Consider the following 13451-nt stretch of genomic DNA (forward strand, 5'->3'; position numbering starts at 1 on the left):
CATCCATTCATATACACACACATATGTACATGTACATATACATACATATATATATATATATCAACATGTATACTTTTCATACATATTCGCCATTTTTTATGTTAACGAGGTAGCATTAAGAACAGAGGACTGAGCCTGAGAGGGAATAACCTCACTTGGCCCCATTCTCTTTTCCCTCTTTTGGAAATATAACAAAAATAACAAAAAACTTGACTTTTACTAGTAAAGGCTTATCTGCGGTTTCCATTGGACCATATGCTTATCTTAGTTTTGAAAAGCATAATACCTTTCCCAACATTATTCTTATCTGTGGTGTATAAGATGCCTAAAATATGGAAGTGTTATTATTGTAATGTAGAGAGGGATTAATTGATTTGAATTAAATTATAATGTATCAATATGTGTGCAGGATGGCTCTCACATCAAGGGACTTTTAATCAACTTCATCCACCACAATTGGCCCACGCTGCTTCAACAGACATTTATGGAAGAATTCATCACCCCTATTGTCAAGGCCACCAAGGGAAGGGAAGAGATTTCATTCTACTCTTTACCTGAATTTGAAGAATGGAAGAAGGCAAGAAACAACTGGCCTAGCTACAAAATAAAGTACTACAAAGGTATTTAATTTTTTTTTATTTCACCATTAATGATCTCTTTTAATTCTTGCAAATAGAAGTGAAACAAATTTCCATTGGTCAAAAACAAGAGCAGCAGAGATGGTTAACTCATGTAGTAGACTCGTAAAGAGAAGAGAAAACTGACAAATATCTTTTATAGCAAGGCTTTTGTCCAACAGGTTTTATTTGTGGAACAAATTCTATTACTTGGTTCTAGTAGGGACTTTGTATATTTGGTAGCTTGGTAGTCATAAAAGTCACATGACATGCTTTTCTGCCAAACTCACAATGATGTATTGCGAGTGGAGTGTTGCAACTTTTGCTTGCTGTCCATATGTTTAGTGATATTTTTGCTGTTGCTTGTCTAGATTATAATATTCATCTACCAGTGAAAAAAAATCTGTCTGCAGCTTAGATTTCATAGATGCTATGCAGGGTCAAGCCGACCATCTGGAAACTTGGCCTCCTTTAATGTCATTCCTCTGAAAGGCTGGGTCTGGTTGACCATTAAAGACCAATGAGGTGATTGAAAACCACCCAGGGTTGAGTTTTTCAACACCATATGCTTCATCAAGATTTCATTTGCCTTACTGGTCATGCTTGGTTGACCAGACTCAGCTTTTTGGGAGGGATGATGATTGAAAAAAGTGTCTTGTTGGTGCATCTTGAGATTTCTCTTGTAGACACATTTTCTTGCAACCATATAAGAGTATGGAAATTTTTTTTCCTAGAAAAGCTTGTTAGGACTCAGGTTTAGTTATTGAAAGAGGAAAGATATTATTTATTTATTTATTTTGCTTTCTCGCTGTCTCCTGCGTTAGCGAGGTAGTGCAAGGAAACAGACGAAAGAATGGCCCAACCCACCCACGTTCACATGTATATACATACACGTCCACACACTCAAATATACATACCTATACTTCTCAACGTATACATATATATGCACAGACAGACATATACATATATACACATGTACATAATTCATACTATCTGCCTTTATTTATTCCCATCGCCACACCACCACACATGAAAAAAAAAACCCTCCCCACCTCATGTGGGCGAGGTAGCGCTAGGGAAAGACAACAAAGGCCACACTAGTTCACACTCAGTCTCTAGCTGTCATGTAATAATGCACCGAAACCACAGCTCCCTTTCCACATCCAGGCCCCACTGAACTTTCCATGGTTTACCCCAGATGCTTCACATGCCCTGGTTCAATCCATTTACAGCATGTCGACCCCGGTATACCACATCATTCCAGTTCACTCTATTCCTTGCATGCCTTTCACCCTCCTGCATGTTCAGGCCCCTATCACTCAAAATCTTTTTCACTCCATCTTTCCACCTCCAGTTTGGTCTCCCACATCTCCTCATTCCCTCCACCTCTGAGACATATATCCTCTTGGTCAATCTTTCCTCACTCATTCTCTCCATGTGACCAAACCATTTCAATACACCTTTTGCTCTCTCAACCACACTCTTTTTATTACCACACATCTCTCTTACTCTATTACTACTTACTCGATCAAACCACCTCACACCACATATTGTCCTCAAACATCTCAATTCTTGCACATCCACCCTCCTGCGCACAACTCTATCCATAGCCCACGCCTCGCAACCATATAACATTGTTGGAACCACTATTCCTTCAGACATACCCATTTTTGCTTTCCGAGATAATGTTCTTGACTTCCATACATTCTTCAATGCTCCCAGAACTTTTGCCCCCTCACCCACCCTATGATTCACTAACGCTTCCATGGTTCCATCTGCTGCCAAATCCACTCCCAGATTTCTAAAATACTTCACTTCCTCCAGTTTTTCTCCATTCAAACTTACCTCCCAGTTGACTTGTCTCTCAACTCCCCTGTACCTAATAACCTTGCTCTTATTCACATTTACTCTCAGCTTTCTTCTTTCATACACTTTACCAAACTCAGTCACCGGCTTCTGCAGTTTCTCACTGGAATCAGCCACCATCGCTGTATCATCAGCGAACAACAATTGACTCACTTCCCAAGCTCTCTCATCCACAACAGACTGCACAATTGCCCCTCTTTCCAAAACTCTTGCATTCACCTCCCTAACAACCCTATCCATAAACAAATCAAACAACCATGGAGACATCACACACCCCTGCCGCAAACCTACATTCACTGAGAACCAATCACTTTCCTCTCTTCCTACACGTACACATGCCTTACATCCTCGATAAAAACTTTCACTGCTTCTCACAACTTGCCTCCCACACCATATATTCTTAATACCTTCCACAGAGCATCTCTATCAACTCTTATCATATGCCTTCTCCAGATCTATAAATGCTACATACAAATCCATTTGCTTTTCTAAGTATTTCTCACATACATTCTTCAAAGCAAACACCTGATCCACACATCCTCTACCACTTCTAAAACCACACTGCTCTTCCCCAATCTGATGTTTTTTACATGCCTTCACCCTCTCAATCAATACCCTCCCATATGATTTACCAGGAATACTCAACAAACTTATACCTCTGTAATTTGAGCACTCACTCTTATCCCCTTTGCCCTTGTACAATGGCACTATGCACGCATTCTGCCAATCCTCAGGCACCTCACCATGAGTCATACATACATCAAATAACCTTACCAACCAGTCAACAATACAGTCACCCCCTTTTTTAATAAATTCCACTGCAATACCATCCCAACCTGCTGCCTTGCCGGCTTTCATCTTCCGCAAAGCTTTCACTACCTCTTCTCTGTTTACCAAATCATTTTCCCTAACCCTCTCACTTTGCACACCACCCTGACCAAAACACCCTATATCTGCCACTCTATCATCAAACACATTCAACAAACCTTCAAAATACTCACTCCATCTCCTTCTCACATCACCACTACTTGTTATCACCTCCCCATTTGCGCCCTTCACTGAAGTTCCCATTTGCTCCCTTGTCTTACGCACTTTATTTACCTCCTTCCAGAACATCTTTTTATTCTCCCTAAAATTTAATGATACTCTCTCACCCCAACTCTCATTTGCCCTTTTTTTCACCTCTTGCACCTTTCTCTTGACCTCCTGTCTCTTTCTTTTATACATCTCCCACTCAATTGCATTTTTTCCCTGCAAAAATCGTCCAAATGCCTCTCTCTTCTCTTTCACTAATACTCTTACTTCTTCATCCCACCACTCACTACCCTTTCTAATCAACCCACCTCCCACTCTTCTCATGCCACAAGCATCTTTTGCGCAATCCATCACTGATTCCCTAAATACATCCCAATACAACCAGATATTATCCAAAAAAGAAAGTGAAAAAATCACTAAACACAAGGACAACGACCAAAAGTTGCATCCCTGCATTCATAAAAACATGAGGTAACTGAGATGGCAAACCTTGTTATTTGGCTTTTAGGAATGTGCCAAACTGCCAGGTATATGATATACTCACCATTTACAAGTAATAAGATTTTTTTCTACCAATAAGACCTGATGCATGAAAGCCTTTTTTTAAGCACTGTTCATCGGATTCTTTTTGCAGACACTGTAGTTGTAACTAGACAGTAAGTAGAATAAGTAGAGGAGATGTATACAGGATATTCATTATGAAGTCATTTAAAAGGGAATTGGATGTTGTGAAATGACTTGGGATTGTATTTCGTTGGAGCACTGAGTGTGTGTTAGTGTTTTGAGTGGAAGCTTTGATCTCCATTGATAACTCAGCCTAGTATGAATTTGGCAGCGGATGGAACCATGGAAGCGGAAGTGAATCATAGGGTGAGGGAGGGGGTGAAAGTTCTGAGAGCATTGAAGAATGTGTGGAAGTCGTGAACATTATCTTGGAAAGCAAAAATGGGTATGTTTGAAGGAATAGTGTTTCCAACAATGTCATATGGGTGCGAGGCGTAGGCTATGGATAGAGTTGTGCGCAGGAGGGTGGATGTGCTGGAAATGAGATGTTTGAGGACAATATGTGGTGTGAGGTGGTTTGATCGAGTAAGTAATGATAGGGTAAGAGAGATGTGTGGTAATATAAAGAGTTTGGTTGAGAGAGCAGAAGAGGGTGTTTTAAAATGGTTTGGTCACATGGAGAGAATGAGTGAGGAAAGATTGACCAAGAGAATATATGTGTCAGAGGTGGAGGGAACGAGGAGAAGTGGGAGACCAAATTGGAGGTAGAAGGATGGAGTGAAAAAGATTTTGAGTGATTGGGGCCTGAGCATGCAGGAGGGTGAAAGGCGTGCAAGGAATAGAATGAATTGGAATGATGTGGTGTACCGGGGTCGACTTGCTGTCAGTGGATTGAACAGGGCATGTGAAGCGTCTGGGGTAAACCATGGAAAGTTCTGTGGTTCCTGGATGTGGGAAGGGAGCTGTGGTTTCAGTGCATTATTACATGACAGCTAGAGACTGAGTGTGAATGAATGTGGCCTTTGTTGTCTTTTCCTAGCTCTACCTCGCGCACATGCGGGGGGAGGGCGTTGGTATTTCATGTATGGCGGGGTGGCGATGGGAATGAATAAGGGCAGACAGTATGTATTATGTACATGTGTGTATATGTATATGTCTGTGTGTGTATATTTTTGTATACATTGAGATGCATAGGTATGTATATTTGCGTGTGTGGATGTGTATGTATATACATGTGTATGTGGGTGGGTTGGGCCATTCTTTCGTCTGTTTCCTTGCGCTACCTTGCTAACGTGGGAGACAGCGACAAAGCAAAATAGATAAAATGAATAAATAAATAATGAATGGGGACTTATGTTTGATTTGAAAATTATGTTAGTGCCCAAAGAGAAGTAAGATATGCATATGGTAAATAAAGTAAGGAATGCATAAGTTGATGAAGTTCATGTTTCACATTACACATTAGGGATTAGTTAAGTTTGTGTGTTACAGAACTGAGAGGTTGTGCACAAGGTTATGAAAGCTTTCTATCGCAGACCAATCAATGGTCCTTGAAATACCCCATCACAACCCAATACCTGAGAGATTAGGGGAAGCCCAAGTCAGCATATGTCATACATAGCATCAGATCAAACCTCCAAAGCTACAGTAATATCTTCATACCTTTCACATGAACTGGACACATGTATTCCTTGATAATGATATACCTATGGGTTAGGAGACTTTGAACACAGTCCAAAGTATGTGGCAGGTTGGTATGCTATCCACTGGACCAAGAGGCAGCAAAAGCTTTCAGTCTCAGACTGTCCATTGGTGTATGAGTTCCCCGGTGACATCAAGTGACCTGAGAGGCTAGGTAAAGCCTGTGCCCATGCTCATGTCTGCATGTGTCTGCCATGCAGTTTGACTGGGTTTGAATCTTCCTCATTATCTATCCATGTGTCTGGTACATGTTAAGGATATATAGCCTTTACTATAGTGTTATTGTATGCTTTCCTCAGATCCATGAATACCAGTCATTTTATTCTTGTGAGAGGTATGTGTCACAAATTCTTCAAAGCAGACATGAAGTCCTTACATATACTATCTCTCCTTGCCAATCATGTGTTGCCTTTATGCCACCACCTTCTGTGTCACCACTCTTCATGCATTTTACCTGGTGTAATCAATAGATTTTTTTTAAGGCTCCAGTCAAGCACAAAAGTCCACATCAAGGCTGTGCTTTAATTTAGATAGTTACGAAATGGAGAAAGAAAAGATGGGAGAAATTTACAAACTTTGGAAAAAGTGAAAAACCTGTCTTTTAGAATGTGCCTGGTCATAGTTATTGGGAATGACATGAGAAGGTAGAGAGTTCCAAAGCTTCAGTGTGTAGGGAAAGAAGCAGTTATCAAAATGGCCCACCCTTGAGTTGCCGATGGCCACACAGTAATCATGTGATGCAGCAGCTTGCTGAGTATTGTGTCGTTTAGCTTGTGGTGTGGGCATGCAAGCTGCCAGCTCTTGGGAGCAAAAACCAAAGTGATACCTATAGAGGAGGGAAAGTGAACCAGTATCACAACATAGGGCAAGAGGGTCATGTTTGAAAGTTAGCCTGGGACAATTTATAAGTCGGACTGCTTTCCACGCAAGTCTGTCAAATAAGGATACAGAGCTAGGACCACCCCAGATGAGAGAGCAGTACTCCACACAAGGATGGACCAATCCTTTGTATAAATGGAGCTGCTGTTCAGAAGTGATGTTACAGCTTCTAAACACAACATCCAGTTTCTTAGAGGCAGACTTTGCTATTCCTGTAATGTGGTGCTTCCAAGAAAGAGTGGGTGTTACAGTAATATCAAGTATGTTAATAGATTCAAGAGGTAGAATCACAGAACTGTGGGAGAGATGAGAGTTGTGAGGAGTGTTCGATAGAGAGTGGGTAGAAATTGAGTCTTGGAGGCATTAAACTAAACAAGATTTAGTCTACCCCACTGACATATGAGGAAGCTGTGTCAAGAAGGGATGCAGATGGAATGAGCGAAGGAGCAATTTTTACATTTTCTTTTTGTTTCTGGGTAATAATTGGTATTTTCTTGCTGATTGTTACTAAAAAGTACAGAAAATGGCTGTTATTCCATTGAAACTTTGCTTTTGTGATTAGGACAGTGATGTTTTGAAATTTACCTATTTCTTGGAGCATTCCAGATGGATTCATTGCTAAGTAGCTGATATAGAACTTTCTAGAAGTTTCCAGTAATATAAACAGTAGTCAGAGGGGAGAAAGACATTGTAGATCCAGATTACAATTTCAGAGTTGCAACTGAGGAGAGAAACCCATACTATGCCTATCTAAAAGACCTCAATGACTTGATCAAATATCTTGGTCTTTCAAAGTCCTGTGCTGAGCTTTTAACGTCGAGGCTTAAGCAGTGGAACTTGTTGGATGAAGTGTAGAAATTGCAGATCATAGGAAGTGTCACCTGGGTTTTTTAGCTCCTTCGCCCATCAAGATGGGCTCTGCTTCTGCCACAATGTAACCAGTCTGTTTGAGGCAATCAGAATTGTCTGTAATCTGAATGAGTGGCACCTCTTTGATGACAGCTTGTCTAAGAGCCTCAAAGCTGTGCTGTTCCATAATGGGAACAAGTACCTGTCTCTTCCACTAGCTTACTCGGTGCACTTCAAAGTTTCCTTGCTATCTTCTCCTTTGGGACGGCAGGGACACTGTGGTGCACTGCCACAGGTGGGACTGGCCACAGTGGACCAAATTCTCTGTAGTCACGAACAATGTCAAATGGGAGCCACTGGTGGACCCCTAGAAGGTGTTGATGCCACAACTGCACATAAGATTAGGCCTTAAACAGTTTGTCATGCTCTAGATAAGGAGTCTGCAGCCTTCAAGTGCCTTCAAAACTTCTTCCCGAAGCTGTCTGAGGCAAAGGTCAAAGAAGGTGACTTCATCGAACCACAGATGAAAAAGATTCTTGAGTGCAAGGAATTCCCCCAAGAACCTCATTAGGAAAGGAGAAATGGAACTGATGAGCAAGCACAGGTACAAGTTCAGAGGCACTCTTTCTCAGTATGGATGCATGTCATTAGGACCATAAGCTTTGCTGCAGTGGTTTGGGGCTTCCTGGACAATCCCAAGACCAAAAACCATGTGGAGCTAGTTGAGACTAGGGTGAAAATCTATGGCAAAATGGACTGCAGGGTGTCCTTGAAAGTCCATATCCTTGATGCTCATCTTGGTAAATTCGAGATGATGGAGCATATTTGGAGGTGCAGGGTGAATATACTGGGCTTTGAACTCTTTTACCAAAGAACATAGAACATGATGGGAGATTATATTTGGGTTCTGATTCGTGAAAGTGAATTACAGTCCAATTGTAAATCTTAGAAAATTACTCGCTTCTAATCTTTTTTGATTTAGATTCATATATATTGTGTTTCTAACTTTGTGTGAATGAAGATGTGCACATTCACTCGTCCGATTGGAAATGGGTAAATTTCAAAATATCTCTGTCCTGGTCACAAAAGCAAAGTTTGAAGGGAATTTTAGTCTTTTTCATTGATTTTAATGCATAAGCAATTAAGAAATAACAGTTACTTCCCAGGAGCAAAAATTGTTAAACTGAATTATTTGTGGAGGGGAGGAAATCATTGAAAAAAGAAAAAAAAGTGTAGGAGACAGGACAGAACCTTAAGGGACACTGCTGTTGATGGAGAAAAGGGGGAGGCTGATCCATCAATAAGCACAGAGATAGGTTGGCCAGAGAGGATGCTAGATGTGAAGGATCAAAGTAAGGGAGGGAAGCCAAAAGAGGGGAACTTAGAGATGAAACCCTGATGCCACATGGTCACTGAAAGAGTGTGCCACAGAGGTTCACTCTCAGTGCATGGGGATGGATGTCATCAGAACCATAAGCTTTGCTTGTGTCCAGGAGAGAAGCTCTTTTCAGACAGTTTGAAAAGAGCTTATGGAAAGGGGCATGGGATTAGTAAGAGGAGCATTAGGGAGTGAAGGAATGTTAGAGTCATGTAAGGTGGAGTTAGAGGAGAAACAGGAACCAAAGAGAGTTGCTTTGTCAATGGGAGAGACAGCTAAAGTACCACCAGAGTGAGAAAGTGAGCATTAGGGAGTGAAGGAATGTTAGAGCCTTCTGAGGTGGAGTTAGAGGAGAACCAGGAACCAAAGAGAGTTGCTTTGTCAACGGGAGAGACAGCTAAAGTACCACCAGAATGAGAAAGTGAAGTAAGAGCAGCAGAAGTTGTTAGAGATTTCCTTAGCTAAAGACCAGAAAGCTTGATCAGTGGATGATAAGGAGAGGTTATCGCACATCCTTTGAATAGAGGAACACTTTGCTTCACGAATAAAGTGCTTGTATTGATTACGGGCATTGATAAAAGCTGATTGGTAGCCAGAGGAATGAGAGTTTTTCCATCCTGATATGTTTGATCCCTTGTCTGAATAGCCTCAGAACAGAAACAATTTAACCATGGATTGGATGAAGAGGTTGTCTTGGAAGAAGAGGGGATAAATGTTTCCATTCCTGTAAGAATAACCTCTTCTGTGCATTTGGTGGAGAGAGAAGCATCACCACATACGAGACAATTATTTACCCAAGGAATGTCAGAAGTTATGTAAGTTATTCCAGTCAGCTTTTGAGATGCCATTATTGACACTTAGAAAGTTCTGCTGGAGGGGCAGGTGCCATAAGAACAGATACATTTATGAGAGTTTGATCAGATTAACCAATTTGGGGTGAAATTGTGTATGTACATTGGGATGGACTAGAGATGAGGTGAAAAACAAATTCAGAATATTTGGAGAGTGGTCATAGCAGTCAGGAATTTGTTTAGGGTGGGAGATGATTTGTTTTGAATAATTGTGAGTGGAGAATTTGAAGGTTTCAATCCCTCCACCATCCGTATGGGAAGAATTCAAACCATTGCCTGTAAATTAGGGGATCATACATGTATTCTGCCAATCCTCAAGCTGAGACCATACAAACAAGGAATAGGCAAACAGATCAGTCACGAACCTTTGTTACCTCTTTTCGTGAAAGCTTTGATTGCAGATCCGTTTTCTCCTTCTTTGCTAGGCTTCATCACATGCTAGACTTTTACCTTCTCGAGCTACTCCATGACATTTTACAGGACATTCTTATTTCAAAGTCAAGATATCTAGAATATACAGCTTTTTCTCCTGATCATCTCCCTCTTTCATCATTCTCTCAGAATACCCATTCCATCTCTTTGTCAACATTATATTTCTCCCCATCACCACTTCCTGTTTCTCCCCTCTCTTGTGTGTAAAGGGGATGGGATATGGAATAAATATAGAAATACAAATGTTTTATGCATTGCCTTAATTGTTTGGGTTCTTGAATCTTTATTTCTTTTTCTTTTTAATATACAGGTTTGGGTACGTCAACCTCAAAGGAGGCAAAAGAGTACTTTTCTGACATGGTTCGTCATCGAATCCGCTTTAATTACAGTGGCACACAAGATGACCATTCTATTCAAATGGTGAGACTAAATGTTTCTTTTATTGTTGAAATGTATCTAGAGTATTTGTAAATTTTTATGCATCTTTTGATATTTATTTTACAATGTTTTCTTTTTGTCTCTTGGATGTTGAGTAAGCCTTTATAGTTAGCATGCCAGCTTTTAATCATAATTTAGACATATTTTCTTGTAATGTACTATCATCTACCTGCATCAGGATAGAGCAGTGCCTATCAGACAAAGGTCTTCCTTCTCAACAAGGGATGGTCTTTTCCACTGGCTTCCCTTCCAGCCCTGTTTCTTTATCTGACTGGGACACTTCATTAAATGATTTCATTTTGGTCATGATATAGCGCATGATAGGTACCTAGAATGTTCATGGTAAATCGCTGAATCAAATCTTGCTGTATCGACACATTGGTTTCTTTGTGAATAGGAAGTTAGGTACTGTAAGCCAAAAATTCTTGAAAACAATATAAATAATGTACAAATGAGACAAATCATTATTTAATGAAAATAATATACAGTACATACAGAAAATAATAGACAGCTAATTGCTTACCTGTAGCACCCACATATCTCCAGGACTCCAGGATAGTAAAGGTAAGGTTTTCTCTATACTCTTGGTGAATACATAGATGATTATTAGTTCTTGCATTAGTTAAGAAACTACTGAAAAGAAATGTATAGAAAAATAGATAGAAAATACAGTACAAGATGAACGCTTTGAATAGAAGAGTATGTTTTCTGAATATGTGTATAGTATTAGTTCATTCTTTAGGTGAGAACCTATAAACGAGAGAGGGTTTGGATCAAAAGGGAAAGATAATTAATCATATTTACCAAATGTTATATGGTTGCGAGGTGTGGGCTATAGATAGAGTTGTGCAGAGGAGGGTGGATGTGCTGGAAATGAGATGTTTGAGGACAATGTGTGGTGTGAAGTGGTTTGATCGAGTAAGTAATAAAAGGGTAAGAGAGATGTGTGGTAATAAAAAGAGTGTGGTTGAGAGAGCAGAAGAGGGTGTTTTGAAATGGTTTGGTCACATTGAGAGAATGAGGGAAGAAAGATTGACCAAGAGGATATATGTGTCAGAGGTGGAGGGAACGAGGAGAAGTGGGAGACCAAATTGGAGGTGGAAGGATGGAGTGAAAAAGATTTTGAGTGATTGGGGCCTGAACATGCAGGAGGGTGAAAGGCTTGCAAGGAATAGAGTGAATTGGAATGATGTGGTATACCGGGGTCGACGTGCTGTCAGTGGATTGAACCTGGGCATGTGAAGCATCTGGGGTAAACCATAGAAAGTTGTGTGGTGCCTGGATGTGGAAAGGGAGCTGTGGATACGGTGCATTATTACATGACAGCGAGAGACTGAGTGTGAACGAATGTGGCCTAAGTTGTCTTTTCCTAGCGCTACCTTGCATACATGAGGGGGAGGGGATTGTTATTTCATGTGTGGCGAGGTGGCAATGGGAATGAATAAAGGCAGACAGTATAAATTATGTACATGTGTATATATGTATATGTCTGTGTGTGTATATATATGTATACGTTGAGATGTATAGGTATTTATATTTGCATGTGTGGACGTGTATGTATATACATGTGTATGTGGGTGGGTTGGGCCATTCTTTCATCTGTTTCCTTGCACTACCTCGCTAACGCGGGAGACAGCGACAAAGCAAAATAAGTAAATTAATACCAAATGTATGATAAATGTTTTGAACAGAAGAGTGATTGAGATTCTGGGAGCTAGTGAAGGTTTTTTCCTGTATTTTTCTGAATTTGTAATTGATTATTAGTTCATACACTGAAGACAAATGTTTTGAGAAATATGTAAAAGATAAGATTTGACTTATGATTCAGTGAGTAAAGTTTGAATGTTTTGAACTGAAAGAGTATTGATAACTTGCCTAACTGCAAATGCAAGTGATCTATAGTACCACCCATTTAGTCACATAAAGTTAGAAGTTTAAGAAAAATAATCACATTCAGTTGCTTGTCTTTTCATTGAAAAATTGGATATCCTAGGGAATGACTTTGAAATGAGAATGCTTGGTAAAAGGTTTAAAGAACCACACTGACTTCTCAAATCAATGGATGCAAATCCATCTTCACTGAAAATGACTCGCCTTTTCCTCATTTCCACTCGCACAAATGCCTCTGTTTCCTAGTAAAAACTTGTCACTGCCTGCAGTGTCTTTCCATTTACTCCATATGTTCTTAGTACCTTCCAAAAGGCATCTCTGTCAACCCTGTCACTTAATTTTTCCTTATCAATGAATGCTGTAGAGAAATTGTTTTTTCTTTAAGTATTTCTCATGCAGCTGGAAACCATCTTGTATTTCAGTTTCTGAAAGATGGAACAGAAGAAGGAGCCAGGTAGGGAGTGCTCATCCACCTTGAAGGCTCAGGTTTGGGTGTCTAAATGTGTGTGGATGTAACCAAGGTGAAAAGAGAGAGATAGGTAGTATGTTTGAGAAAAATAACTTGGATGTTCTGGCTCTGAGTGAAACTAAGCTCAGTGGTAAAGGGGGGTGATAGGACAAGAGGTAAAGAATGAGCAGCGCTCCTGAAGCAGTTGTGGTAGTGTGTGAAGTGGTGAAGGAAGTGAATTTTAGATGGATGTGGGTAAGAATGAAATTGGATGGCAAGAGATGGGTGATTACTAGTGCTTATGCACTTGATCATGAGTAGAAAGATTATGAGAGACAAGTGTTTCGGGAGCAGGTGGGTGAGTGTGTCAGCAGTGTTGATGTAAGAGACTGAGTATTAGCGATGGGTGATTTGAATGCGAAGGTGAGGCTGTAATTAGTGGGGGAATAGGGTTTTCAGTATTATGAATGGAAAAGATGAAAGGCTTGTGGAGGTGTGTGCTGAAAAAGGACTGGTGTGTGGGAATACCTATTTTAAAAAGAGGGACATACATGAGTATATGT

General features: G+C 40.3%; 1 protein-coding gene across 2 annotated transcripts in view; it reads left to right on the forward strand.

Annotated features, from left to right (window-relative positions):
• Positions 1–13451, forward strand: part of Top2 (topoisomerase 2) — a 151045-nt gene that overhangs the window by 43127 nt on the left and 94467 nt on the right. For both annotated transcript variants that reach the window (XM_071658510.1, XM_071658511.1), the window contains exon 12: positions 10423–10532. In XM_071658510.1, the coding sequence (XP_071514611.1) occupies positions 10423–10532 (110 nt within the window). The remainder of the gene's footprint in view (positions 1–10422; positions 10533–13451) is intronic.

This window comes from Panulirus ornatus, chromosome 66 (assembly GCF_036320965.1).
Source record: "Panulirus ornatus isolate Po-2019 chromosome 66, ASM3632096v1, whole genome shotgun sequence".
Classification (NCBI taxonomy): Eukaryota; Metazoa; Arthropoda; class Malacostraca; order Decapoda; family Palinuridae; genus Panulirus; species Panulirus ornatus.